This window comes from Panthera leo, chromosome A3, assembly GCF_018350215.1.
Source record: "Panthera leo isolate Ple1 chromosome A3, P.leo_Ple1_pat1.1, whole genome shotgun sequence".
NCBI lineage: Eukaryota > Metazoa > Chordata > Mammalia > Carnivora > Felidae > Panthera > Panthera leo.
This window is the reverse complement of record NC_056681.1, coordinates 1907171-1932775: the sequence shown is the minus strand read 5'-3', so window position 1 is coordinate 1932775 and position 25605 is coordinate 1907171. Positions and strand designations below refer to the sequence as shown.

The following is a 25605-nucleotide window of genomic DNA, read 5'->3' as shown; positions in this document are numbered from 1 at the left end:
GGGCAGCCGGGCGCACTAACCCGCAGCCCCACCGTCGCCGAGCAGGGTGATTCTCCGAAAGAACCGGCTAGAATTTGCTCAGAAAAAAGAAAAGGGCGGTATTTCTGAAAGGCTCTTAAGAATGTCACGGCGGCAAAAGTTACTTAAGAGGGCCGGCCTGATGCCCTTGAACTCCACCGCCTACGGGCAAGCCCCGCCCATCGGCCTTCCGGCCGGTGCTTCTGTCTGCTCTGTGCCAGCGGCCAGGCCACAGGCCAGGGGCCTCAGGGCTCAGAGAAAACCCCCTGACGGGGAACGTGAGGAGCGTCACAGGGCACCTGAAACCCACAAGCCCACGGGGCCACCTGGGCGCCCCCCTCTCCCCTCCCCCAGGCCCACGGCAGGCTGCTGGCGTGCAGTGCCGCAGGGGGTCTCCACATTTACCTTCAGGAAAGGCACAAGGTAAGGTTGAGGTGAAGAATTAAGTTCTCGGTATAACCTACTGGTGAAATCTTCCGCTTCGATTTTTCCATCCTTAAAAACGAAAACCACAACAAAATTCTCTCGTGAACACAAGTTAACACTCCTCTGGTTATTCAGCACTGCTCTGGTGCCCGTGGGAATCAGCGTCCTTTCCGCCAGGTCTTGCATGGGGCACAGGTGACAGCATGGGGCAAGTCAGGGACGCCTTTACAAGAAGAGGCGACCCACATTGAGACCCCCAAGCCTCCAGGAGGAAGCCCGGGGTGGGAAGTGAGAACCCAGACAAGAGGGGGGCACAACCCTGTTCTGGAAACCGAAGCATGTGTGGTCTCAGGGTAGGGGAGGCTAAGAGAGGCGGGCAGGGACGGGATGTCACGGGCCATCCTCGAGAGGAAGCCCTAAGAGGGAGCGCTCTCAGCCAGGGCTGCCGACGTCTGGGGTCCCGCAGGGGAACTCGAGCTTCCGCCCAACCTGTCCAACCTGTGCCCTCTTGTTTGGGGCGTTACCAGCAGCCAGGCCCTAACTAATGCCAGGTTCAAAGAGGAAGCGGCAGCAGCGTCCAGGGTACCAGGAGGGCCCATGAGAAGGTGGAACAGGGGCCCCGGTGCCCTGCCGAGAGCACAGCCAGGCGGGGGCAGGGGTATTGCCAGATCACGTGGGGAGCGAGGGACGTAGTGCCGAGTGGCTCCTTCGGCAAGAGGGGACCGACCACAGACAAGGGACCACGGGGATGGACAGGAGAGGCATTTACTTCGTCGGCGATTTTCACGAGAAGGCGGAACTGTTACAATTAAAACAAAAAGCTAGGAATTGTTGCTTCCCGTGAGAGGGGAGATCGTTTTTCAATCTCTACGCTCCCTGAAAATACTTAAGTGCGTGGTCCAAGCAACTGCTCGCCTGCGGGAGCACGACTTGTGTCCTTTTCGGACCAAAACTAGGGTGGCCTGCAGGCAGGGCAAGAGCCAGCCCCCTGGGGAGGAGACGGCAGCTCTGAGAGTGGCTGTCCTGCCACCCGTCACCCCGGGGGAGGGGTCCCCCCCCTACCCCCCACCCGGCTGCCTGAGTCAAGAACGGAGGCCCCGGGCAGACACATCCCTCCAGCAGAGGACGGATAGCATCCAGAAGCCCAGATGTCAGACCACCAGGCTTCCTCAACAAAGAAACCAAAAGGAAAGCGAAGGGCAAGGAGGAGGGACCTGAGACCAAAGGAGACACAGAGAAGACGGCCGTGCCCGCAGAGAGGTGCAAGAAAAGGCCTTGAAAACGCTCTCAATCAGGTGTGTTTACAAATGCTCCTGAGGTGGACAGAACACTTTCAAGTGGCCTTCGTGTGAGTGCTGTGGGAAGCAGGACGGGTGCAGGTCAGTCCCCAGGAGGCCACCACAGGCCGCGCGCGCCTCTGGCGGGACCTCCCCGCGCGTGCGGCCTCCCCGCGTGTCAAACAAGTGCTCAGAGCCGCATCCTCTTACCAGTAGGTTCTGGACCAGCTCTTTCACGTTAGCGGCTGTCTCTGTAGACTGTTTACCAGATGAGGCCAGTTTTATTAATGTAGATAGAAAGTTTTTACATTTCTTCACGTTTTCCATGGTTTCCTGGATTCAAGTTAAAAAGATACAAGTGAAAAAGTCTTAAAAAGGCAGGTTTCTGTCAGAGCCTCTGGGTTCACCGGAACGTCTACAAGAAACTCCTTTGCAGAAAATGCAGCGACTCTCAGGGCTGCTGAGGGGTGGAAGCCGGGACGTGTGCCACGTGGCCACGCCAACCGAGGGGCACAGCAGAGCTCACCCTGACCCAGCCAGCAGCTCAACGCCCGGGGACGTAACCAGGCGAACAACCAACCATATGCATGACCGTGAGGAACCTGTGGCACATCCCCCGTGACGTGGCTTTACCATAAAGAAAAGCTGGCGTCTACGTAAACACGCGACAAAAGGAATTAAACTATGACCCAGCTACGAGAGGTGCGGAAAAGCCTGAGCAGAGAAGTGTGAGAGGGGGTCTAAATAAAGCAGGACCCCGGCAGGTGACCGATGCGCACGTGCGCAGGGAGCCACTGGAAGCCTAGCAGGAACGTGGCTCCGCTCTGGGGACAGTCGCTCCTGTATGCTGCACGGGCCGCGGCCTCAAATGCCACCTTTTGGGCTTCTGTCACCGTGGACCTCTGTGCGGCCTGGAGCCTCAAGCAGGGGGGCAGGGCCTTCCCGCCGCCCCGCAGAGCCCGCTGGCTCACAGCCCGCCTGGGAGAGGCCGAGGTCCCCGGGCCGTGCTTGCCCCGCGCAGCTCTACCCTGCAGGAAGGGGGGCTGCGGGCGGGCGGAGGGCCCCTCGAGGCTCCCGTCTCCCACCCACGGGTGGCACTCACCGTGGCAGCCGTGGAGGTGGTGGTGGCCCCTGGCACCGTTCGCTGAGGTGTCCCCGTCTGAACAGTCGTGGCCGTCCCGAGGGAAGTTGTCTGGGCAGCGCCACCCAGAACCAGCTGAGGCTACGAGAGTCCAAAGGCAAGGTAAACAGAGGGTCTGCAGAGACGGCCCTCACATCCCCCAAAAAGAACGAGACCCACAGCAGGCGGAGCCCTGGACCCCGCGGACAGCGAGCCTGGCCGAAAACGGGACAGGGAGCCCGGGCAGGGCAGAGTCTGGCCACGGAGGCCGGAGCCAGGAGTCCCATGGCCACCAGTGTGAAGTATCTGTCCTCCCAGAAATGAGAAGCAAAACGGAGAAGCTACAGCTGAAAACGTGTCACCTGGCTTGTGCAGAAGCCAGTGACGGGAAAGGACCGTCCTCCCGCCAGGTCTCCACCCACATCACCTCTGGCGGGGGCCCCAGCTGCGCCCCCGCCACCAGGCCAGCCTCTCCCTGCTCTCCATGAGCGAGCCTCATCGAGAAACATCACAAAACGAGGGCTTTCCAAGCAGATTTGAGCAGTCCATAGGGAGTGGGTGCGAGTGGGGAGGGGCCGGCGACCCCCACGGCAGCCCCGGGGGGCTCCCGAAGCCTGGTTCCACGCGAGCCGTCACGACAAACGGTTACCGCTCTGTGTATTACATTCTCCCAGTTGATGCGTCTAGCCTTCGACATTCCCTCTCCGGTTTTCCAGACCTTGCTGTCTGTGGCCCGGCGCGCCGGGAGGCCTGCCCTGAGCACCTGCGGCTGTGCCGGTGGCTCGCTCAGCCCCCAACCCCCCACCCCCCACCCCACGAGGGGACGGAGCTAGACATGGCGGGCCGTGTCCTTACAACCCGAGTGTCTCGCTCACTCCTAAGGTTCGCTCGCAGGGATTACTGAGAACATCACATCACCCTTGGAAGGAAGGCCGCTGGGACGGACACACGGAGCCACCGTCTCGGGGCACTGGGGGGACCGCTCAGAGGCTTCCGGACGCCCGGAAACGGCCAGGGCACTTGTCACCCCGTGCAAGTCCGCTGCACCTCAAGCCACACTCCCCACGTTCCCTTCTGCGGGCCTGACGTGTGCACAGGTCACCCCGTGGTGCCGACACCGCGTCTGCCTTCCACCTGACCCGCCAGCTTCAGGGCCTTCTCAGGACAGCTCCGCTCACTGTGAGCAGAACTCTAACACGCCCACCGGACTGAACCCAGGCGGAGAGCGAGCCCCAGGACAGCCACCCTCTCACGGGCGCTCCGAGGACACGAGTCTGCCGCTCTGCTCCCACCTGTGCAGCTGCTTCGAGGAACAACCTCCCTGCCGCAGACGCAGAAGGAAAGACGACGAGGTGCAGCCAGAAGGCAGGGCGCCCGGCGCCAGGCGGCTCCTGGGCCCCCCCCCCGCCAACCGTCCACACCACTCTTGCCTCGGCTTCCTCATCTGGGAAACCGGAACAGCGCCCGCCCCACAGCAGCACAGGGGGGAGTCACACGACAACCAGCGACGACGAAGCGCGGTCCCCGCACGCGGCAGACGTCCGACACAAAGTGGCCAAAGCCGCACAACCTGCACCGTGACGGACGCTCGGAACACCTCAGGACCGAACAGCTCTGAACCCCTCCGCTTCGGGCTCCCCAGCCTGGCCGCCCAGCGCCAGCCGCCACCCTGCCCGGGGGGCTCCTCCCGGCTGACGGAAGGGGCCAGCCTGCCCTCGGCTCGACTGACCAGAGGCAGGCTGACAGGGGAGGGTCACCAGGGCACCCTCCCCGCCACAGCCTCGGACACCCGGGAAAGAACACACACACACACCAACCCCAGCAGGCTGATGGGGAACGTATCTGGGACCGGGCTTGGTTCCTGGCAAAGGGCACGGGCCTCGGGGACGCAGGGCGGCTGGGCAGCTGCACACGGGCCCAGGGGTGCGTTCCAGAAGCCCCCGACCCCTCACCTGTCAGTGCCTCACCAGGAGGAGGGGGTTGTGGAGATCACACCCGCCAGCACACACGAGCAGCCGGAGCCCCGCTCCCAGACGAGACGCACATCCTCGCCCCTACGCTTACAGGTCGGCGGGCACCACGCCCAAACCGTCCACACTACAGATTCCTCTGCTTCACGGTCAAGTAGTAATAAGGCGGTTGTTTCTGGGGCGCCTGTGTGGCCCAGTCGGTCAAACGGCTGACTCTTAATTTCAGCTCAAGTCATGATCTCACAGATCGTGAGTTCGAGCCTGTGTCTGGCTCTGTGCTGACAGTGCGGAGCCTGCTCGGGATTCTCTCTCTCCCTCTCTCTCTCTGCCCATCCTCCCCCAAAATAAACATTTTTTAAAAAAACAAGGCGGGGGGGCACCTGGGTGGTTCAGTCGGTTGAGCTTCTGACTCTTGATTTCGGCTCAGGTCGTGATCCCAGAGGTTGTAGGATTCTCTCTCTCCCTCTGCCCTCCCCCGCTCACATGCACTCTCTCTCTCAATTAAAAAAAAAAATTTTTTTTTAATTAAGGTGATTATTTGTAATTATGTTTCTGGCACAGGGAGAAGCTTTTTTTTTTTTTTTTTAAAGTTTATTTACTTATTTTAAGAGAGAGAGAGAATCCCAAGTAGGCTCCACACTATCAACACAGAGCCCGACACAGGGCTCGATCCCATAAACCACAAGATCATAATCGAAGCTGAAACCAAGAGTCAGACACTCAGCCGAGTGAGCCACCCAGGCAGGCGCCCCAGGGGGACATTTTAAAAACACTGCTGGTGTCGGGGCGCCTGAGCGGCTCACTTGGTTGAGCGACCGACTTCGGCTCAGGTCACGATTTCGCGATTGACGAGTTCGAGCCCCGCGTCGGGCTCTGTGCAGAGAGCTCAGAGCCTGGAGCCTGCTTCAGAGTGTGTGTCTCCCTCTCTCTGCTCCTCCCCTGCTCATGCTCTGTTTCTCTCTCAAAAGTAAATAAATATTTAAAAAAAAAAAACAAACAAAAAACCCACCGCTGGTGTTCAATCCCATGTGGTTTAAAGAAAAGCCTGACCTAGCCTGGGTAGGCCATCAGAGACAAAACAGTCCTCAGGACACTTCCTCCCGAAGCCCACCTTTGCATCCGACCTCCCAGCCCGCGAGGCCCGACCTCCACGCAGAGGGCGCTGCTCCCACGGCCTCCTCACCTGCACTCCGGGCGAGCGCTGCAGTGCCGTGGCGGGCTGTACCGTCGTCTGGGCCTGAGACACTTGCTTGATTATGGTTGTTGGGGTCACCTGCCGTGCAATAATAGGGGTCCCAGGTGCCTGAAAAGTAAGTAGGCATCATCTAAAAGGAGCAACAAGTGACACGGTTCCCCGCCCCAGCACAGCCGAATCGCCCCGCTACTGCAGAAGGGGAGGGCTCGGGCGCATCGGGCCGCGAGCCACAGTCAACAGAGCCACCCCACTTCAAGGGGGGAGCGTGTGACCGGAATCTGTGCGTACTGTGGTAACACCACCACCGGGCTCCTTCACCCCAGTCTACCAAACATGGACTTTAAAGAACGCGAGTATCTGGGAAATCGGTCCTTGTGTGGATTTCTAGTCATCTTGTTCGTAAGCACTAAAACGGTAAGAAGCGCGCGTCCCCTGGGTCTAAAGATGGGTCACGTTGCTGCGGAACAGGAAGTAAAGGAGACAGCGGTCCAAGCGGCCCACTGACACTAATCCGGATAGAAAGACGGGGCCAGTCCTGAGCGCAGTGGTGCAGACGCGGGCTGACAGCGGCCACGCTGGCGGCCAGACGGTAACACACACACGTGACAGTGACAGCACGGGTGTCATCTGCCTGCGTCTCGCTTCACACGGCCCCACGGGCCTTGACAACACCGCTCTGAGCCGCCCTGGACATTCGATGAGGGGCACGGTGTCTCCCTGCACAGCCAAGTCCTCCGTCTACAGTGCAGGCCTTCACCTCCCGAGGGAACGCGGCTGAAATCACAGGAGGAAGAGACCTCCAGCCCCTTCCAGCCTCCACTTGAGTGACTAACCAGCCAGCCAGTCAGGACGGGAGGGTCACGGCAGCGGGCAGAAAGGCATCGGGAGACAAGACGCGGGTAGCGGGCTGGCACGCGCCGAACGGAAGTCAGGATGCGGACAAGACACGCCAGCACGGGGGTCCCGCCCCCCCTCCACCCAACCTCCGGGCCCAGGGTGCTAACCCCCAAGCACGTGGGGCGGGGGTGCCGTTCAACGCAATCTCCTGACGCTCTCACGCGCCTCCCCGACAATAACACTAACGCACGCAGGGTTCACTCTGCAGAAGAGGAGACTGAGGCACCGGGGGTGGAGTCACGGGAGGGGAGGGAACAGACAGGACGGAGTCCAGGCAGAGTTTCGCTGAGCACGGACGCGGAGCTGGCTCCCCTGAGCCTCCCGAGGGTGGCCGCGCGTGGCCGCCCCTCTCCGCCCTCGCGGGACACCTGCCGGACGGACGTCCCTCGGGCTGCTGCCACCTGGCGCGCGTGCACTCACCTGTACGGTAGAGATCTGGACGGGAGGGGCACTTGTGGGGGTTGCAGGGCGGGGCGCCATGGTGGTCTGAGGCTGGGTCTGCACGTGGGCCTGGGCCTGCATCTGGGCCAAGGCCTGCTGAGGAATCATTAACAACTGCCCGTTCTCGCTCCGCACGAGGACCATACCTGGGGATAGAGGAGACCTGGCGTCAGGAGACGTGCCCGCCCCCGCCCCCCCTCCGCCACAGCCGGGGAAGGTGCTGACCCTACCAGAGGGGAGCCGGTCGGCTCTGAGAAGGAAAAAGGAGAAGCTGCGAGACGTGCAGGGTCGCACGCTCGCCAGGAAAGACGGCGTCCGGGACGGAAAGACGTACGAGGTTTTTTCCTCGTGGGATTCAAGCAGCAACCGAGTCTTGGGAAGGAAGCCAGGCGGCGAAGCTCCCGCGGCCACAGCACCTGCCTCGCGGCCGCCTGCACGGCCACACGCCAGCCCCACGAGGCGGCCCGGCGCTCGCCACCGCCCCCAGCCCCACCGGCCGTCTCGGAGGAGGGAGGCCTGGGGTCCTGGGGGCCCGAAGCAGGCACTCCTCTCGGGAACACGACTCCCGGGACTGCTCTCGGGTGCGGGGGCCGCGCCGTGCCCGCGGCTAACCTGGGACGCCTGCGACACACACGCAAGGCCAGGGACGGCCACCCGCGCTTGGCAGCTCCAGAGCTCCATCACCGGGAAGCAAGTGCCATCAGCCAGACGCGGCATTAACTGCAGCTTCAAGAACCACAAAGCAGCTATGTCGTCGATTCCACCAGAAAACAGCAGCCTATCCCCACCCCCACCTGGGGATAAGTCTCCCACTTGGAGGGACAGGGCGAGGAAGAAACGCTCCGCTTTGCACGAGGCCCGGTGCCTGGCGCTCCGGGACAGGAGGCCTCCCTGGCGCGGCCCGGCCTCTTCCAGGCTGCACGCAAGGTGGCCTCTCCGAGAAGAAACGGCCGGCCGACCTCACAACGAGCAGCATCAGGGCTTTCCCTCCCGAACCAAACGGGAGCTCGAGCGACCCCAGTAACTCCCAGAGGAGCCCCTGAACCCCCGGGTCCCGGCTCCTTCGACACCCAGCATGACATCCAGGAGTAACAGGCCTCTCCCGGGCTCACAGCTATAATCCCTCATTTAAAAGAACCACGTCCATGCCCATTAAGTAAGCTTCCTTCCAAAACGTCCCCGTTATAATAAACCATGCTGAAATTTAAAAACAAAACCAAAACCGGCTGCTGAAATAACACTCTGCTGGACTCTCCCAGACCCCGGAGCCCATTAGCACACTGGGGACCCCAAAAGAGGAAACCTGGCCCTCCTCCCAATGCCAGTCTCGCAAGCCCACCATCCCCTGTCACTAGTCACCAGAGACCCCCTCCCCCTTGTTAGGGTTCTGGGAAGCCACTTGCTGATGTCGCCGAGCAGCGAGGGGGGATGGCCAGGCCCCCGGCCACGTAAAGGGCCCGGCAGCACCCGTGACTTAGTGCCCCAACTTTAAGCCTGTTAACGTGGCAGTGCATGAACGTGCTTTGACTATCAGCTGCTTTTCTGCTTAAGAAATCACACCTACAGAAACTTAGAGGAATATTTAAAGGATAAACACGTATGAGCCAGTGACGTGGTTAAGATGCTAACAAAACAGAAGTGGTGCCCTGGCCCCACAGACCCGTAAGAAAAGGTACCGTGAGCCACGCAGCAGGCCTGTGGTTTGAACAAAATTTGGAGAAGTGACCACGTAACTTTAAGCAGGTAACGTAACCGGACTCGGGCATTGCAAACACGTCCGAGTGGGTATGCAAATGGAGCAGTGAGATTGACGGACACAGCTGGACACGAGGGAGGCGGGCTGCTCGTAGTAGACCCCAGGACCCCCACTGACCGCGAACCCGAGAACAGCCACTCGCTCCTGAGGCGGAGGGAAGGCTACGTGCACAGGAGGGCAGGCGCTGTCCTGGGGCCGCACTTCACGCCCGGTCTCCCCAGCTATGGTCACTGATCGGGCAATAGGCAGAATAGCCCGAGGACGGTCACCACACTGACCGCTGCGTCGAACACCCCGTCTTAATGACGTTACCGCAGCCCCGGATCTTGTCAACTCTGGCTGTGACCACTCATCTCAAACAGATAAGCAGCTGTACAGCGTCTACTCCTGCCAACGCTGAGACACACAGGCCTGGCCCACAGTCACACCGGGAGGCCGCCCCTCCCCACCCTCTGCAGGTGCAAGGTGGGCCCCTCCCCCACCCCCAGACGCCGCCAAAGGCCCCCTGCACACCCGGGCCACCCGGCAAAGCCCTGACACGGAAAACACAACGCCCACTTCAGAAGACCCTTCAGAGCCTGTCTGGCCCGTGCAGCTGAGCCCTACAGGCAGTCACCAGGCAAGCCGGGAGCCCCGGACCGGCCTTCCAGGCCTCCTGATGGAGCCTGGCCCCTCCCTCACCCGGGAGCCGCCGTCTCCCCTCTACTCCAGACACATTAAAGCCAAAACCAGCCAGTCCACGGAAGCCACAACCCTGATCGGGCAGACAGAAAAGAACTTGGGTTTTCTTCTTTAACAATTTTAATATCTTTCCCAGAGTAGAGTTTGTACGGGAAACTTGAGGAACTCAGAGACGCACACGGAAAACAAATCTCCTGAAATCCCGCGTCCTCTGGTGACCGTGTGCGTGGAAAACACACCAAGGCCACTGCGAACACAACTGAGGCTATGGCGTTGCTACTCAGCCCGCGTCGTCTTCTCACCTGTTGGAGCGTAAGTTGTTTCCGTGTCATCGAACATTCCTCAAAAACACAATTTTCAGTAGCTACGTAATATTCCATCCAAAACGTATTTATGATTGAGGATACCGGACTATTCTCTATCTTTTGCTGCTGTGAAAGCTCAGATTTTAAAATGACAGCGCACGGCATGAACACCCTGCGGGTACTTCCAAGGTCCGTGCCACGCAGCGGTGACCGGCCTCCCTGTGCTCGCCGCACGAGACCCTGACCCCGCCCCTCCCTGGGAGGCAGGGCGCCCCACACAGCAGAGCGGAGCGCACACACAGTATCCCAGTATTGGGCGGACCGCCAGTTCCTGAGAACGGATCCGACCCCTCCTCGAGCACCAGAGTTCAGGATAAACTCAAGGTTTTCACCCAATGTTAGCTGTCGTGATCCCTCTCCTACAACATTCCTTATTGTATTTTTAACCAAAATGTAGGTCAAAGCTACACTACAAATTAAACAGGCACTTTTGGATTCCGCCGGGAACCCCACCTGCCCATTAAGTAAGCTTCCCTCCAAAACGTCCCTTTCATAATAAACCATGCTGAAATTTAAAAGCAAAACAAATTTGTTTCAATTCTGGGGAAGCCAGGGGGCTCGGGCCACGGCCCTTCACACGCGGGCCTGGGATAGGGGGCGCCTCCCCGAGGGAACAGCGGGAGCTGGAGTGACAGGAGCAGGGAGCAGCAGCCGGGGTCAGGGGGACCAGACTTCCGCCACAAGGTCTCCACCGGGCCGTGGTGAGAGTCAACACAGACAGCGGCAGGAAAGGCAAAGCCGTCCGCGATCACACACGTGCAGAATGAGACTGTGCCCCGAGCCCCGACGCTGATGCTGAAGAGGCCGGAGTCAGGACGTGCCCAAGAAAAGGGAGCAGTCTGTCTGCACCTCGCTGGACGCTTCAGTTTTGAGTGCCGCACACCCCACGCTCCCGCGCCAAGAGGAGGAGACCGCGGAGGGGGAGGGCCGGGGAAGAAGGGAGACGGTCCCTGGGGCCCTCCCACCACACCGCCACCCGCAGCCCCGCCGGGAGGAGCAGCAGACCAAGCAAGATGCCAACAGGGACACCGGGAAAGCTGGTGGAAATTAAGGCCCAAGTGTTCCTTTTACTCTCATGGCTGTCCGCCTCTTAAACGCACAGGGACGAGGACTCGGGGCACAGGGTCAGACAAGCGCGTGGGCGGGGCTCCCGCGTCCTGGCACCACACCCCGCCACGCAGGCCTAAGCAGGGAGGGGACAGCGCACCAACTGTACCAAACGGTGCTGCTGAGCCCAATCCACACCCGACTCACACGTGAGGCCAGACACGTGGCCCTGGTCCCAGGGTTTCACCCCTTCGCGAGCAGCTGGTCAATGTCACATCTCACCACGCTCGTCCATAAACTGCACAATCATTTCTGGAAAACTCCCCCCGGGCTCCTGAAGTGCCAGCAGACAGTGGTGCAGGACCCACCGGCCAGCTGAGCTGGGGCGCCAGCTCGGGGGTGAAGAAGTCCCCACCAGAGCGCGGGGCCCTGTTCGTCAAGGCTCATCCTGCATCTTCCGGGGGGCATCGGTGTTTAACAGTGCGCACCGAGGGCACCTTTCTTTTAAGACCTGTTTACTGTTGCAAAGCTCAATATTTTCTTTTTCATCTGCACAGGGGGGCAGTTCAAGGCTGGAAGCAAGAGCAGCACAGGAGGAAACGCTGCTGCTCCGGGGCAGGGAGCAGTGGCATTACCGCATTTCTGAATATTTAGCTGGAGATGAAGCTTCTGACCCGATTCGTGTTCCAGCTTGTGCAGCTCCCTGCACAACACACATGCCATCATCATGAACTTTAGTTCATCTGAGCATACACCGCCAGCTACAAACACGGCCGAGAAACGTTAAGGAACACGTGACGTGAAGAGCTTCGCCAGGCCAGCGTGGTTAGGATGTCAACTCCCCGCAAACGCATCTGCAGATGTAACACAAAACCCACCCGAACCCCCGCAGGCTTTTGTGTGCAAACAGACAAGCTGATTCTACGATCCACAAACACAAGGTCCTAGAGTAACCCAAACAAGCGGGAGTAAGGACCGAGTCGAGGCTAACACTGACCGTTTCCAAAGGCATCAGAAAGCCGCGGTCACTGAGGCAAAGTCGAACAGATCAAGGAACAAAACAGTCCAGAAACAGGCCTGCACAAACACAGACCGGTGGTGGCTACAAAAGCAACTGGATGGGAAAAGGGCAGCCTTTCGACAAATGGGGAACCGGCGGACGTCCACACGCGAAAAGCACGGACTTGGATCCATGCCTCACACCATACACCGACAGCAACTCCAAGCAGATCCCAGACCTAAACGTGAGCCCTAACACTCTAAGTTTCTGGAAGACAATGTGGGGAGAGGGGGAATCTTTGTGACCCTGAGTTAGGCAAAGATAGTCTAGATACAACACCAGAAACACAGCCCATAAAAACAAATTGGTAAACTGGACTTTATCAAATAAACTAAACACTTCTGCTCTTTGGAAACCACACTCAGAATGAAAATAGAGGCCGCAGGATGGAGTCCTCGCAGGGCCCACACCCAAGGACAGGCCTGCATCCACAACACATACAGAATTCAAGAAAACACATAAGAAACAACACATTTGAAGAGACCACTCACCAAAGATACCAGATGGCGAGTGAGCACACGTGAGGGTGTGCCACACCAGTCATCAGGGAGCGCACATCAGGTCCCCAGGGCGACACCTCAACACACAGACCCACACACACATCACCCGCAGCAGCTTTGTGTGTAACAAGGTGGGAACAAACCAGAGTACACCAGCACGTAAAAGGACAAGTGACTCTGGAATATCCATAAAACAGAAAAGTACAGATGACCAGGGATGAGCTACTGGTACCCAGCAGCATGGTCAACCTCCCTTCACCATGGAGCGATGGTTCGGAAACCCTCCTACCAAAGAGCTTGCAGGGGCTTCCCACAGCTTTTGAGATAAGGTGGCCCTCCCTCTGCAGCCTCACCTCGAAGATGCAGCCACAGAGCCCCCGCCTACCATAGGGCCTTGTTCTAGAACATTCCTTCTGCTCTGCTGCCTCCAGAGCCAGCTCGAGGCCCACATCCTGCGACTGTGGCTCCCGGACGGTGCCTCCCTCAGCACAAGCTCCCTGGGGGCAGGACTGACACCCTCAAACGTCTGCATGGAGAGGCAGAGAAACAGAAACACAACCTCCAGCCGCACTCCACGGGCCAGCTGCAAACAAGCCCAACCATCGTAAGGACAATGAGCCAAGAAAAATACAACCAGTGGCTAGTGTGCTATCTGGTGGACGTGCATGTGAAGAGCTGTTTTCCTGGGGCACCTGGGTGGCTCAGTGGGTTACGTTTCCGACTTCGGCTCAAGTCATGGTCTTGCGGTCCATGGGTTCAAGCCCCACATCGGGCTCTGTGCTGACGGCTCGGAGCCTGGAGCCTGCTTCGGATTCTGTGTCCCCCTCTCTCTTTGCCCCTCCCCTGCTCATGCTCTCTCCCTCTCTCTCTCTCTCAAAAATAAATATTAAAAAAAAAGGGAACCGTTTTCCCATGCTGTCAATGCTTTCAAATGCGAAAGATTAGAAAAAATATCTGAAATGTTTGATGAAAACAAAACACCAAACTCGGGATGACCGTGACAGACATGCCAATCGCCATGTCGTACGTCGTGCATCGTGCGCTGAAACCAACATACCGCTGCGGGTCCCCGGCACTTCAATAAAAAAGAAACACAAAAAGGCCTCAGGGCAGGTGGATCCCCCGCCAGTTCAGGGTTCAAAGCGGATGGCGGCCTGAGACAGAGTCAGGACTCCACAACCCATCACGTTTCCCTCTCCTCAGAGCGTCCTGGGACTTTCCAAGTCCTGATGAAACTTAGGACGTTAACGGTTTAAAGTAGCGTGTCCCCAGAACTCTTCAGACACTGTGTTTTAGGGACCTCACCCACATGTACACACGTGTACACGCGCGTGCACACACACACAGACACACACACACACACACACCTGCAAAACCATTTGCCACGGGCTGGGCCGGTGGAAGAGGCCGTGGGTGGGGGGTGCGGTGGATCAAACATCTCCATACAGGTCGAAATTTTGTAATGAATGTGTTTAAAGCACAATTTCTGAAAACAAAATTCTGTCCAAATCTTGACTAAGTTGTCGTAATCACAGCTGTCTTATCTACTTTACAAAGTGCCCAAGGGGCGCCTGGCTGGCTCAGTCCATGCAGCATGTGACTCTTGATCTAGGGTTGTGAGTTCGAGCCCCACAGTGGGTATAGGGATTACTTAAAAATAAAATCTAAAAACATTTTTTAAGTAAATATCAGTGGCCAAAAAATGTATCAAGTGATTCCCAAAAGCAACACAAAGGGCCAGGCAGCAAGGAGCTCAGCCTCACTAATGAAGACGGGCAAATTACTAGATGACTCTCTTCACCTACATCTACCACAGCCTGGGGTGGATGCAGGGCTTAAATTCTGGGCAAGGGTCTCTTCTCACAGCACCAGTGCTGGAAGGCGCGTCCCTCGCCCGGGAGGCACAGGTGCAGCCAGCGGGCCACGTCCACACCGAGAACCGCACATCATCCAGAGGAATGTGCTCCGACCGTGTGCCGGGAGGGACGCATGTCCTTGATGTGTGACGTAAAAATACACCTGCGGGGCAACACAGGGGGCCGACCCGTTTGACAGTGCCGCGGGCGTGCTCAGCGGTGTGCTGAGAGCCGAAAACCACGGTCTGCACACGGCTCAGGGTGTCTGTACGGTGCCCCACCGTCTACGGCCCTTTACGTCAGTGTTACAGTCCCCGCGTCACTTCAATCCACAGCGAGAAAAACAGGGCCAGCAAGTGCTGGGTGACGGCTGTGAGGGCTGCCTGCGGCCACCTCTGCCCCGCTCCTCCTCAAGGTCCACCACCACTTCACCCCGGGACCCACGCACCGTCCCCATCCCTGTGGCCCCATCGCAACCCTGGGAGCCACGGCGTTCTCTCCCATGGACGTCTGCCCAGCCCGGTCCCGGACGCTCCGTGCTGCACGTGTCCGGGGGTGGCCGGGGCCTCGCACTCAACAGACACTTACTAAACACCAATGCGCCACAGGGTCCAGGCGGCCCCGCCCTGCGGCTCCAGCAGTGTCTACGTGTCACTGCTCTTCCGGAAGGTGGAGAGAAGACACCGTCCCCAGAAAAGACACGGCCGGCTCTCCGACAACAGGGCAGGACGGTGGACACAGCCTCCCTAACCGAGGGCCAGGCTGCCCTCCAACATCGTGGCCCCAGGCCTCCCCGCTCTCAAGGGGCCGGCGGCCCGACCTGCCTGGCCGGCGGACAAGCACCTGCCCAGCGCACTTCACCCGGCGTCCCTGCCCCTGCCTGGGAGGGCACGGCGCGCGGCGGAGGAGTCGTGGGCTCTGCGCCCCGGCCCTTCCTCTGCTCGGCCAGCGCCACCTTCTCGTGTTCTCACTTCTCTAAAACCCCTGAAATCCAGGGGCGTCGGCGACGTGCCTGCGCTCCTGCTCCGGGCAGCCTCCCCGTGTGGGCAGCGAGCACCCCCACTGGCCCAGGTCAACCCCTCAACCTCCCTGAACTCTCAGGATCGAGACGGAGCGCAGTTACCTCTTTCTCTTCAGGCTGAAATCCTGAACGCCCTGCACCACCCGAGAGCCTCTGCACACACACGTTACCACGCTCTTCCAGGTGCGGTTCGTGCGCTCCTCCGGTGCTCCCTCAGCCTTGACCGGGGGAGGCTCTGCTCCCCACCTGTGCCCCCCGCGCACCCACAGCAGCGGAACGGCCCGGGGCCCCTCGTGCCCTCGCCCCCAGTCCATCCTGCCTTTCCTTCGTTCCCCCTACCCCCTTTCTCTGGACTTTCTCTTCTCCTGTGAGGGATGCTGCTGTTTTTCACCCTAAGTGCCTCCTGGCGTAAACCGTGCGCAGACAAGAGTAAACGCGCACATGCTCCCGGCAAAGCCTCAGGAACGCAGTCCCAAAGCAGACGTGCAGAGCAGCCCCAGGCAGGTGCCGAAGAAGCCGCCTCTGCACCGCCTCTCTCACGAAGCTGTGCTGATGTCCAGGGTCCCAAGAGCAGCTCTGGAAATAGGACAGGTGGCTCCGCACGAACACCGAGGCGGAGAATGCGCAGGATGCTCTGGAAGAACATTCTGGGTCTCTGTCAGGATCAGTAAGCAGAGAGAAAGGCACTTTCCCTTGCAGGGTCATCCCCATGGCCTTCTACTCGGCAACATCTACGTCCTCGCACGGTCAGTATCATCTACTGTACCCTCAAATCCGCACACTCGGCCACCCTGAGGTGAGCGTCTGTGCCCTCCCACGTGTCCAGCTGGCTGGTGAGCCACAGAGGCCGCAGGAGAGGGACTGACCGCAAAGCGTCAAAGGCGCCGTGCCAGTCAGAGCCGCCCGTGCCGCAGGACGGGACTCGGGGAGCCAGGCTGCAGGCCCGTCCAGCGCCTGGGGCCGTAGCAGCTACACTGAACACTGGACGCCCTGCCTCTTGTGGAAGTTTTCGTGCAAACACTGCACAAGTTCAAGGAAACGGAGGTCAGGTGGCAGAGGCCGTGACTTTACGTGATTTACAGCAGAACGTCAGCCCCAGGCAACCCCGCTTCTCAGAACACTGGAGTCGAGGAAGCAAAGCAGGGGCCCGAGCCCATCCCTTCCCGCAGTCAGCCAGCAACTCACCCACGGAGGACCTACTACGTGCCAGCACGCAACACACACCAACGAAAACCAGGAGCACAAGGCGGCACCCGCTCCTGGGGCCTCCCGCGTGGTGAGGGGAGGGCACGAGCCGAGCAGCGGACCCGTGCGTCCACCCAGGCCATGGAGGGGGGCCACGCAGCACTGCAGGAGCCCGTAGCCAGGGGGCCTCCGCACCTCATCTGAGGGGCCTAACGGGCTTCACGGAGTAAGCGACACGGTAAAGACGCGGGAAGGAGTGGGGCCTCGCTGCCGGGAGGGTGAGGGAGAACACACCTTGTCCCAGAGACGCAGGCGAGGACACCACGAGGGTCAGCTGGGAAGGGCACAGAGAGGGGACCCAGGAGGCTGAGGTCCAAGCACAGGAGAGCGAGGCCCCAAGGGCCCAGGCAGGAGGGGCCGGCACTCGGGAAGGAGAAGGCGGGGGCTCCTAGCTGGTGGCTTCAGAACTCTCCGGAAGTGTGGGTGTGGGGGTGCGGCTGGAAAAGCCGGAGAACGAGGAAGGAGAGCGCAGGTGGGAGGAAGAAGGTGCTGACAAGAGACACTGTTCAGTTTTCAGTAACATGAAGGCAATTCCCACAGTTGGCAGAAAAAGCATCTGATAAACTCAACATCCACTCATGACTACAGAATAAATATCCCCGCCAAAAAAAGCAAACAACTTCGGAGAATTAGCAGTGGGAAGGAGCTTCCTTAACTTGATGAAGGGAATCTACAAACTATCATCTCCAATGGCAGATCTTTAGAAGCATTTCCTTTGAAATCAGGAATAATTCAAAGAGGCCAGCCATCACCTCTCTTACCCAACACCGTACCCAAGGTCCCAGCAAGCCGACAGCCCAGAGGACAGGTCAGGGAGTGGGAGCATAAGGCTCTGAATGAAATGAGATTGTCATTAATTGTACAGAACAGGATTCTTCACATATAACACCCAAAAAAAAACCAGCACCCACAGGGGCGCCTGTGTGGCTCAGTCGGTTGAGCATCCGACTTCGGCTCAGGTCATGATCTCACGGTTCTCATGGGTTCAAGCCCCACATCACGTGCCACACTGATAGAGCAGAGCCTGCTTGGGATTCTCTCTCTTCCCCTCTCTCTCTCTCTGATCCTTCCACACACTCTATCTCAAAATAAATACATTTTTTTTAATGGCACACACATTTTTTAATGAAAGCATTTGATAAGATTGGCAGACATAAGGTCAATGTGCAAATCTCAACTACAATTCAATGTACCATCACCAAAAATTAGAAAATGCAATTCTTAAAAACTACTATTTAGAGAATCCTAGAATGAATCTAACAAGACCTACATGGAAAAAAATACGTACACTTGAATGAAAGATCTTACAGAAGATCTAAATAGAGTGATAAACCAAATTCGTGAATACATAGGCACCATACCGTAGATGTCAATCCTCCCCGAACTGACCCACGGACCAATACAATCCCAATCAAAGCAACTATGGGGACTTTCACAAGCTTCAAAGATTTGGCTGAAAAATGTATAAGCAAGATCAAAATACCAAAAAACAGACAATTCTCTGGAAGAAGCGAGTGAGGTACTGCCCCAGTGTCAGCACAGAGCTACACTATGGACACGATGCTACCGAGGAAAAGGCAGATAAACCAAGCGAGAGCCACCGAGAGCCCAGAAACTGACCCCTATGTAATACAAACTTGAAATACTGCAGAGGGACGTGCAGACCAGTGGGGTAAGGAAGGCCCATTCAAAGAAACAGTGCTGGGGCAACTGTCTGCTGGAGAAAGAGGAGAGAGTGACCCCGAGCTCTACTGCACCACACACACACACACACACACACACACACACACACAGCTGAACCTGCGGGATGGAAGCCAATGTCAAGATGTCAGAAGAAAATACAGGAGAATATCCCTGGGACCTTGGGGCTAGGAAGAAGGTATTAAACATGACTCAAAGGTGTTTACCACAAAGACAAGACAGACAAATGCTGCTACGGGAAAACCAAGAAACCCACTCGTCGCCATGAAGAAAAGTGCAAAGGCTGGCCGTCAGCTGAGGAGCACACTGGCCACATACGTGACCTCCAAGGAATCGTAACCGGGATAGAGATTAACTCTTACAAATTAGAGAGAGATGATTCAGAGCACGGCTAGAATGCAGCAAATCCCCGGCATGGAACAGTCGCCCACGATGAAAGGGGTGCGTGCGACACCCCGCTAAGCCTCAGGAGCGTCCCACTAAGTGCAGGAGGCCAGACACACAAGAGCACCACTGTGCAAGCTCACGTTTACGGAACTCCGGACGAGGCAAATCATAGTGACAGGGTGCCAGGGCCGGGGGTAACCGCCAACAGGCCTGGGGAGGAGTCCACACCTTGACCGTGGTGGCAGTCACACGTAACGTACGTGTTTGTTAAAACTCACAAAGTCAGATGCTCAACGGGGTCGACGTCACGATATGCAGACTAAGTCTCAAGAAAGGATCGTGAAGCTAGATGGGTGGGGCGCCACAGCACACCCACTGGCAGTTAGAATGCAAGAGGCCGACCCTGCCACGTGCTGGCACAGGCGTGCGGGGACAGGAACTCTCCTGTTGGATGAACAGCACATTCCCACAACCACTTAGGAAAAGCCTGGCCTGAGCCTGAGGAGCCTGAACACAGGTTTCCCCAGTGACTCAGCAATTCCGCTCCCAGCATTTACCCTGGAGAAAAGAACACGCACGCGTACGTCCACACCGAGCCCTGTCCACGAACGCTCAGAGACGCTCCATTCATTACTGCCCAGGAAACCGAACCGCCGGCGTCCGGTGGACTGACGGACACAGTGTGTGCACGACCGGGGCGAACCCCGAACACCCCGCGTGAAGCAGCCAGACACGATCACGACGTGCAAGTACGTTTCCGCGAATTGTGACACGGCAAACAAAACTACAGAGACGCGAAGCAGGGCGCGTGCCTGTCAACGAGAGGGCAGGAGAGGCCCTTGGGGGTGAACGGAGCATGTGCGTCCGGAGCGTGAGGGGGCCGGACAGATGCACGCACTTCTCAAAGCGGGTGCACTGTGCTGCATGTGTCTTATGGGCGTCTAACCCCCAAGAAAAGCCTTACGCGTGCTGAGCTCTATTTAAAGGCGAGCCTCCTCACACCCGGCTGGCGCGTGGCCAGGAGGCTGAGTCACCCGCTGGCGACAGCACAGCAGCCCGGGGGGAGCTGCCTCTCACCTCGGCCGGCAGGACCGCCCGGCAGGCCCCCACCTGCAGCCCGGAGCTCCCCGGCTCGGCCGGCGTGGGCTGCTGGGCCTCGTCGCTGTGGCAGGAGGAGCTCAGGTGTCCTTCTGGACCATTCCTTCCAGAGGTATTCTGAAGGTTTTAGTGCCTGCACCGTGCAGGAAGGTGTCGCTAGGAAAAGTAATTTTTCTCTGAGTGGAACAGATATAAAAGTCCGTTTCTCAGTTAACACAGAATGCCAGCACAAGATGATCTCCAGGGTACATCATCAAGGAAAACAGGGTGCAACTCCGCACACATGCACTTCAGGTGTGAACATGAACATGCTTATTCTTACAAAAAGAAATACTGGGGGCGCCCGGGGGGCTCAGTCAGTTAAGTGTCTGACTTTGGCTCAGGTCATGATCTCGCAGTTTGTGGATTCAAGCCTCACACGGGACTCTCTGTGCTGACCGCTCGGAGCCTGGAGCCTGCTTCGGATTCTGTGTCTCCCTCTCTCTCTGTCCCTCCCCTGCTCATGCTCTGTGTCTCTCTGCCTCTCAAAAAATAAATAAACGTTAAAAAACAAAATAAAAATAAAAAGCTGTAAAATAAATAAAAATAAATCAGTTCTCATCCAATTCCCTTTCTTCAGTCCCTTCCCCATAAAAAAGCCGGTTGAAAGAGGAAGAAAGAAAGAAAGAAAGAAAGAAAGAAAGAAAGAAAGAAAGAAAGAAAGAAAGAAAAAGAAAGAAACTGAATGAATGGCCCAGAAACCAATGAAAATAAAAACTTTAAACTGTCTCTGGGGACAGGCAAGAGAGAGGGGACAGAGGAAAGGCTTCTGCAGACCCAGCTCTCCTGCCGCGGGCAGAGAACTAAAGCGTGTATCATCAAACTGGTAACAAAACACACGGAAAAAAGAATTATTTCAATGGAGTTTGAACACACAGGAACTGCAAGAAACCTTAAACTCCACTTTCACTGTTTAATTGTGAAACTCTAAGTATATGGTAGGATACGCCAAGTGAGTAAACAGGATTGCATTATCAGACCCATGATTTTCCGAGCCAGGGAAGAGCTACAAACACAATTTCAAAGAATTTAAGGGACCCCTGCTGGGTTAGCAACCTGAATGGGAAGTACGTGTGGCTGGCTCCCTGACCCCAGATGCGGGGCCCTGCCCAAGCCACGTGCTGACACTTCTCGGGCTGAAGGAAGGGGGCGCTCACTGCCAACGGGGACAGAGCGACAGCGCGGGGAAGGAAGGGGGCGCTCACTGCCAATGGGGACAGAGCGACAGCGCGGGGCCATCCCCCAACGCCTCCTCCCACGTCCACAAACCCCGCACGCTGACAGCCACGCCGCCGGCACACAGAAGTTAACTCCAGGTTCAGGCAGAGGCCGGGAGGAAAAGGATGCTTGGGGCACGCGGAGGAAGACACAAGAGAGCACCTGGGGACAGGCAGGCGGGGACCAAGCCCAGCCACACAGGCACAGAGACCGCAGAGCAGCGCGGACGACACGTAAGCCCGCCGTGCAAGCGACCCCGCATGCTCGCGCCCGCCACCTGCCACAGCCACACCCCTGGGACCCCACTCCCCACTGGCTGCTCCCAGAATGCAGGCTCAGCCCGCTGTCTGGAAAGTTCCGCAGGCACTCTAGGGGCCCCCGTCCTGTCCCTCCTCGGAGTGGCCTCCCTGAGCACCCGTCTGAACAGCACCTCCTACCCCGCCTCACTTGTGCAGCAGACCCCGATGTGCGCGTGCTGGAACTTCGTGTGGCGCACGCGGCCCGTCACCCCTTCCGGAAGGACCCCCATCACATGTAACGTGCCGGCACAGAGCTGGCACTCGGTAAGGACACGGCCATTAAAACCACGGAGTCTGTAACTCCCCACAGTAGTGGAGGACCGGGGAACTTTTAGAAAGGAAACGGTGCGTCAGGGAGACAGCCACAATGATCGCCTGGGGACAAGAATAGGGATCACCCTTCACGTCTTTCCCGTATTTTTTTGTCCTTATCAAATCTTGCAGGATGAGCATACATCACGGCAGTTACCCCCTCATCCACGCTGGGCTCCCGCCGCTTCCGCGTGGGAAGCAGAGGACCCTCCCCTTGACTCGAGGCCGGAAGGTCAGGTGCAGCCTGGCTCTGCGTCACGTGCCGCGTCCTTCACGGGACGTCCATCCCCTGGCGCGGGCATCTCGTCCCGTCACCTGGGCACGAGGAGGGTGAGCCCAGGACAAGAAGGTGCCCCGGAGAGAGACCACAGTCACACGACGTGTGTCACAGCACATTGTCACAACCGTTCTGTTTCACCGTTATTGTTAATCTCCCGCTGCGCCCGGTTAGGGTTTATAAACCGCGCTCGACCAAGGGCGGGGTGTGTGTCGAGGAAAACACTTGGTGCGTGTAGGGCTGGGTGCCCCCACGCCTTCGGGCTTCCGTGGGGGTCTTGGAGTGGATCCCCCTGCAAATAAGGGGGGGGGGGGGCTGCTGTATTTACGTGGAAATACGTGCTGTATTTACATCTGTTTAAAAACCAGATGTTGTTTGTAACTACGGACAAGGGAGCTGCACCTTCTAGCGGCCACTACGGAAACGGCCAGGCCTGGAGGGAAGCCCCAGACGCAGCCGTGGGGTTCAGTGCACAGCCAGCCCCTGACGGACACTCAACTTTCTCTAACGAAGACCAGGCGACGCTTCCGTTTGAACGAAGCCAAGGTGGACCCGACTCGGGTGGTGCCCACGGCCCCCAGCACGTGACTGCTCACGCAGGTGCCCAGGGGGGGCAGCGGCCCTTCTCCAGGGACAGCCAACAAACCTCTCCTCACCGCACGCAGACGCTTCCAAGCGCTCTATTTTAGCCATAAGAAAAGTGCGTACCCGTATCAGACCCGATCGACCATTAACGAAGCCATTTCAAACAAGCCCCTGAACACCAGTGCCAGCTTCTTGGCCTCAGGAGACCGCAGACGCTGGCACTTCACACAAATGACAACTACCCTCCCTTCCGGAACATGATGCAGCACCGAGGCAGACAGAAGAAGAGGCACCATAACCTTTTAGGTGCAGCTTTACTGAAATCTAGTTTACAAAGAATTGTTTGAAGTGCACAATCTGGGAGCTCGAGCAAACAAACACACTTGAGTAGTCACTCCTGCAGTCGAGACCTGAAACATTTCCATCAAGTTACAAAGCGCTCCGGCACCACGTGGCAGGCTCCCCAGAGCAGGCCACCGCTGTGGGCACCACGCGGCTTCTCCTGGGGTCTCAGAGACCTGGGATGGTGCAACGGCCGGTCCCCGGGGCCTGGTTTCTTGCACCCGGCAGAGTGCTGTGAGCCCCTCCACAAGGCTGCAGGTGTCAGCACCCTTTCCTCCACGTCACCAAGTACCGAGTGCGGACGGGCCACACGCCGTGCACCTCACGGACATTTAGGTCATTTCCAAGTTGGGCTCTGGTGAGTAGGGCCGCTGCAAACGCTGCCAGGGAGTCCCTCGCGGACGTTCACCTCACTCCTCCTGGACAGGCTGCTGGACACAGCAAGGACCCAGTGCTGTTCGAGCACCTGCCACATGCTGTTTCCTCCTACTGGGCACTCACCCCCGGCAACCTGCGGGCTCCGTGACCCCCACACCCACCGGCTGGGGTGCAGCCTGTTAGTGGGCGTGGAAGCGACGGGGTACCCACTGGACTCTAACGCGTCCTTCTCTGATAACCAATGATGTGAGCATCTTCTCATATGCTTCGGGGCCATTTTTATACCTTCTATTGTGTCTGTTCAGACCTTCTGCCCATTCTTTTTTTTTTATTTTAAATATTTTTATTTATTTTTGAGAGAGAGACAGAGCACGAGTGGGGGAGGGACAGAGAGAGAGGGAGACACAGAATCTAAAGCAGGCTCCAGGCTCTGAGCTGTCAGCACGGAGCCCGATGGCAGGGCTTGAACCCACAAACCGTGAGATCGTGACCTGAGCTGAAGTCGGACGCTTAACCGACTGAGCCACTCAGGCGCCCCTCTTCTGCCCATTCTTAACGGTCTTCTGACCACTGCTCTGACCTGCCTCCCTGTGCTCTACATAAGTTCTCCGTCAGATGCGTCACCCCACTCCAAAGCCTGCCTTCCAGTTTATTAACGACGACTATCACCTAGCAAAAGTTTCCTTCTGATTCTGAAGTCTGGTGTATCGATCTTTCCCACTGCGGTTCGGGCTACCTGTGTCCTAGGAAATCTCGTACTAACTTATTAACCCGCGGTCATAAAGATCACCACCTGAGATTTCAGTGTCACGGCCAGAGGGCCACACTGCCACTTCTGGGAACTCTGCGGCCAGCGTCTGCACCCGACAGAGGACGATCCCAGAATGCATGATCCACTTCCGCTGACATCCTTTCTCTCCGGAGCGGCACACCAGGTGTGATGGAGCGCGCACGGAAGCTGGGCGCTATTCGCTCCCACCTGACAGTCCGTCTGTGAGACTGCTCGGCAGAGACCCACTGTGCTTCGCCTTACCTCCCCCCCCACCCGCGAAACGGGCGCCCTTCAAGCGCAAGGGGGCGGGTGGAAGCTGGAAGCAAGAACAGTGAGGACCAACCAAAGCAAAGCAGGGCCAAGTCTTTGCCGGACTCGGTCTGAAGCCACACCCACAGAGCGCCGGGGCCAGTCTCGTTCTAAGGGAACTGACTCACAAGTGTGGGGGGTAAAATCTTAAATCCTGTGCTGAAAACGGAGCACACCAGCCGCCCCCAGAGTGCTTCACTCTGCTTTAGAACAAGTCCGGCTTCGCCGTGAGAAAAGCGACCCCTGGTTCCCACGGTACAAACGCAGTACCCTACAACCTACAAACCCACGCTGCCCCGTTTCAATCACGTAGAAGACGACACAGCCGAGGGAGCCTGAGATCTCCTGTGTCAATGCCGGCTCCCAGACCTCTCCCTGCCAGGACACTCAGACAGAGGGGCTGCCTGGCGAGCAAGCATCAGCTAGGACGCTGTTCCCTCGGGATCCCCCACGGCCAGGGCGGCCCCCAAACCTTTTTCCCTCCTACATGCGCCCTTCTGCCAAGGCTGGTCTCCCGTCCACCCCGACGTGCACTCATCACCACGCCCACTCTGTCCCACCACCAAGGTGCCCCCTCACTGCGGCGGGCTGCTTTCCAACACAAGTACCAAAAATCACCCCTGAAAGTCCCCTAAAGCCCCAGGAGGTCTTGGGCTGAGCGGGTTCCCTCCTGCGGTAACATGGCCAACTCCTCCCAGGTACTGGAGCACATGGGGGCCTGTTCACCTGAACCCCAGACCAAAGAGGGGGCTTGCCTTTGAGAAGTCTGATGTACCAAAAATGCTTTTGTAGAAACACTGAATCGTGCGTGGGGGCTGAGCAGAGTGACATCTGTTGCCGTACCAAGACTCCCTGGGGCACACCTCCTTGTCCCCCTGAGGGGCACTGCTAACCATCCGTGTCATGGCTCCGAGAGCTGGCACTCAAGGGTCGAGGGGACCTGCACAGCCAGTCAGCAGTAGAGCCTGGCTGCACAGAGTCCCACTACTGGCTGTCGCTGTGTGGGCCCGTCT

At 58.1% G+C, this 25605-nt stretch overlaps 1 protein-coding gene across 1 annotated transcript in view; it reads right to left on the bottom strand.

Annotated features, from left to right (window-relative positions):
- The window catches only part of TAF4 (TATA-box binding protein associated factor 4), a 65683-nt gene that overhangs the window by 21796 nt on the left and 18282 nt on the right, over positions 1–25605 (bottom strand). Inside the window, exons 2-6 of the mRNA XM_042930496.1 lie at positions 7324–7490; positions 5995–6114; positions 2824–2943; positions 1932–2054; positions 424–513 (exon numbers count right to left, since the gene is read on the bottom strand). Of these exons, the coding sequence (XP_042786430.1) occupies positions 424–513; positions 1932–2054; positions 2824–2943; positions 5995–6114; positions 7324–7490 (620 nt within the window). The remainder of the gene's footprint in view (positions 1–423; positions 514–1931; positions 2055–2823; positions 2944–5994; positions 6115–7323; positions 7491–25605) is intronic.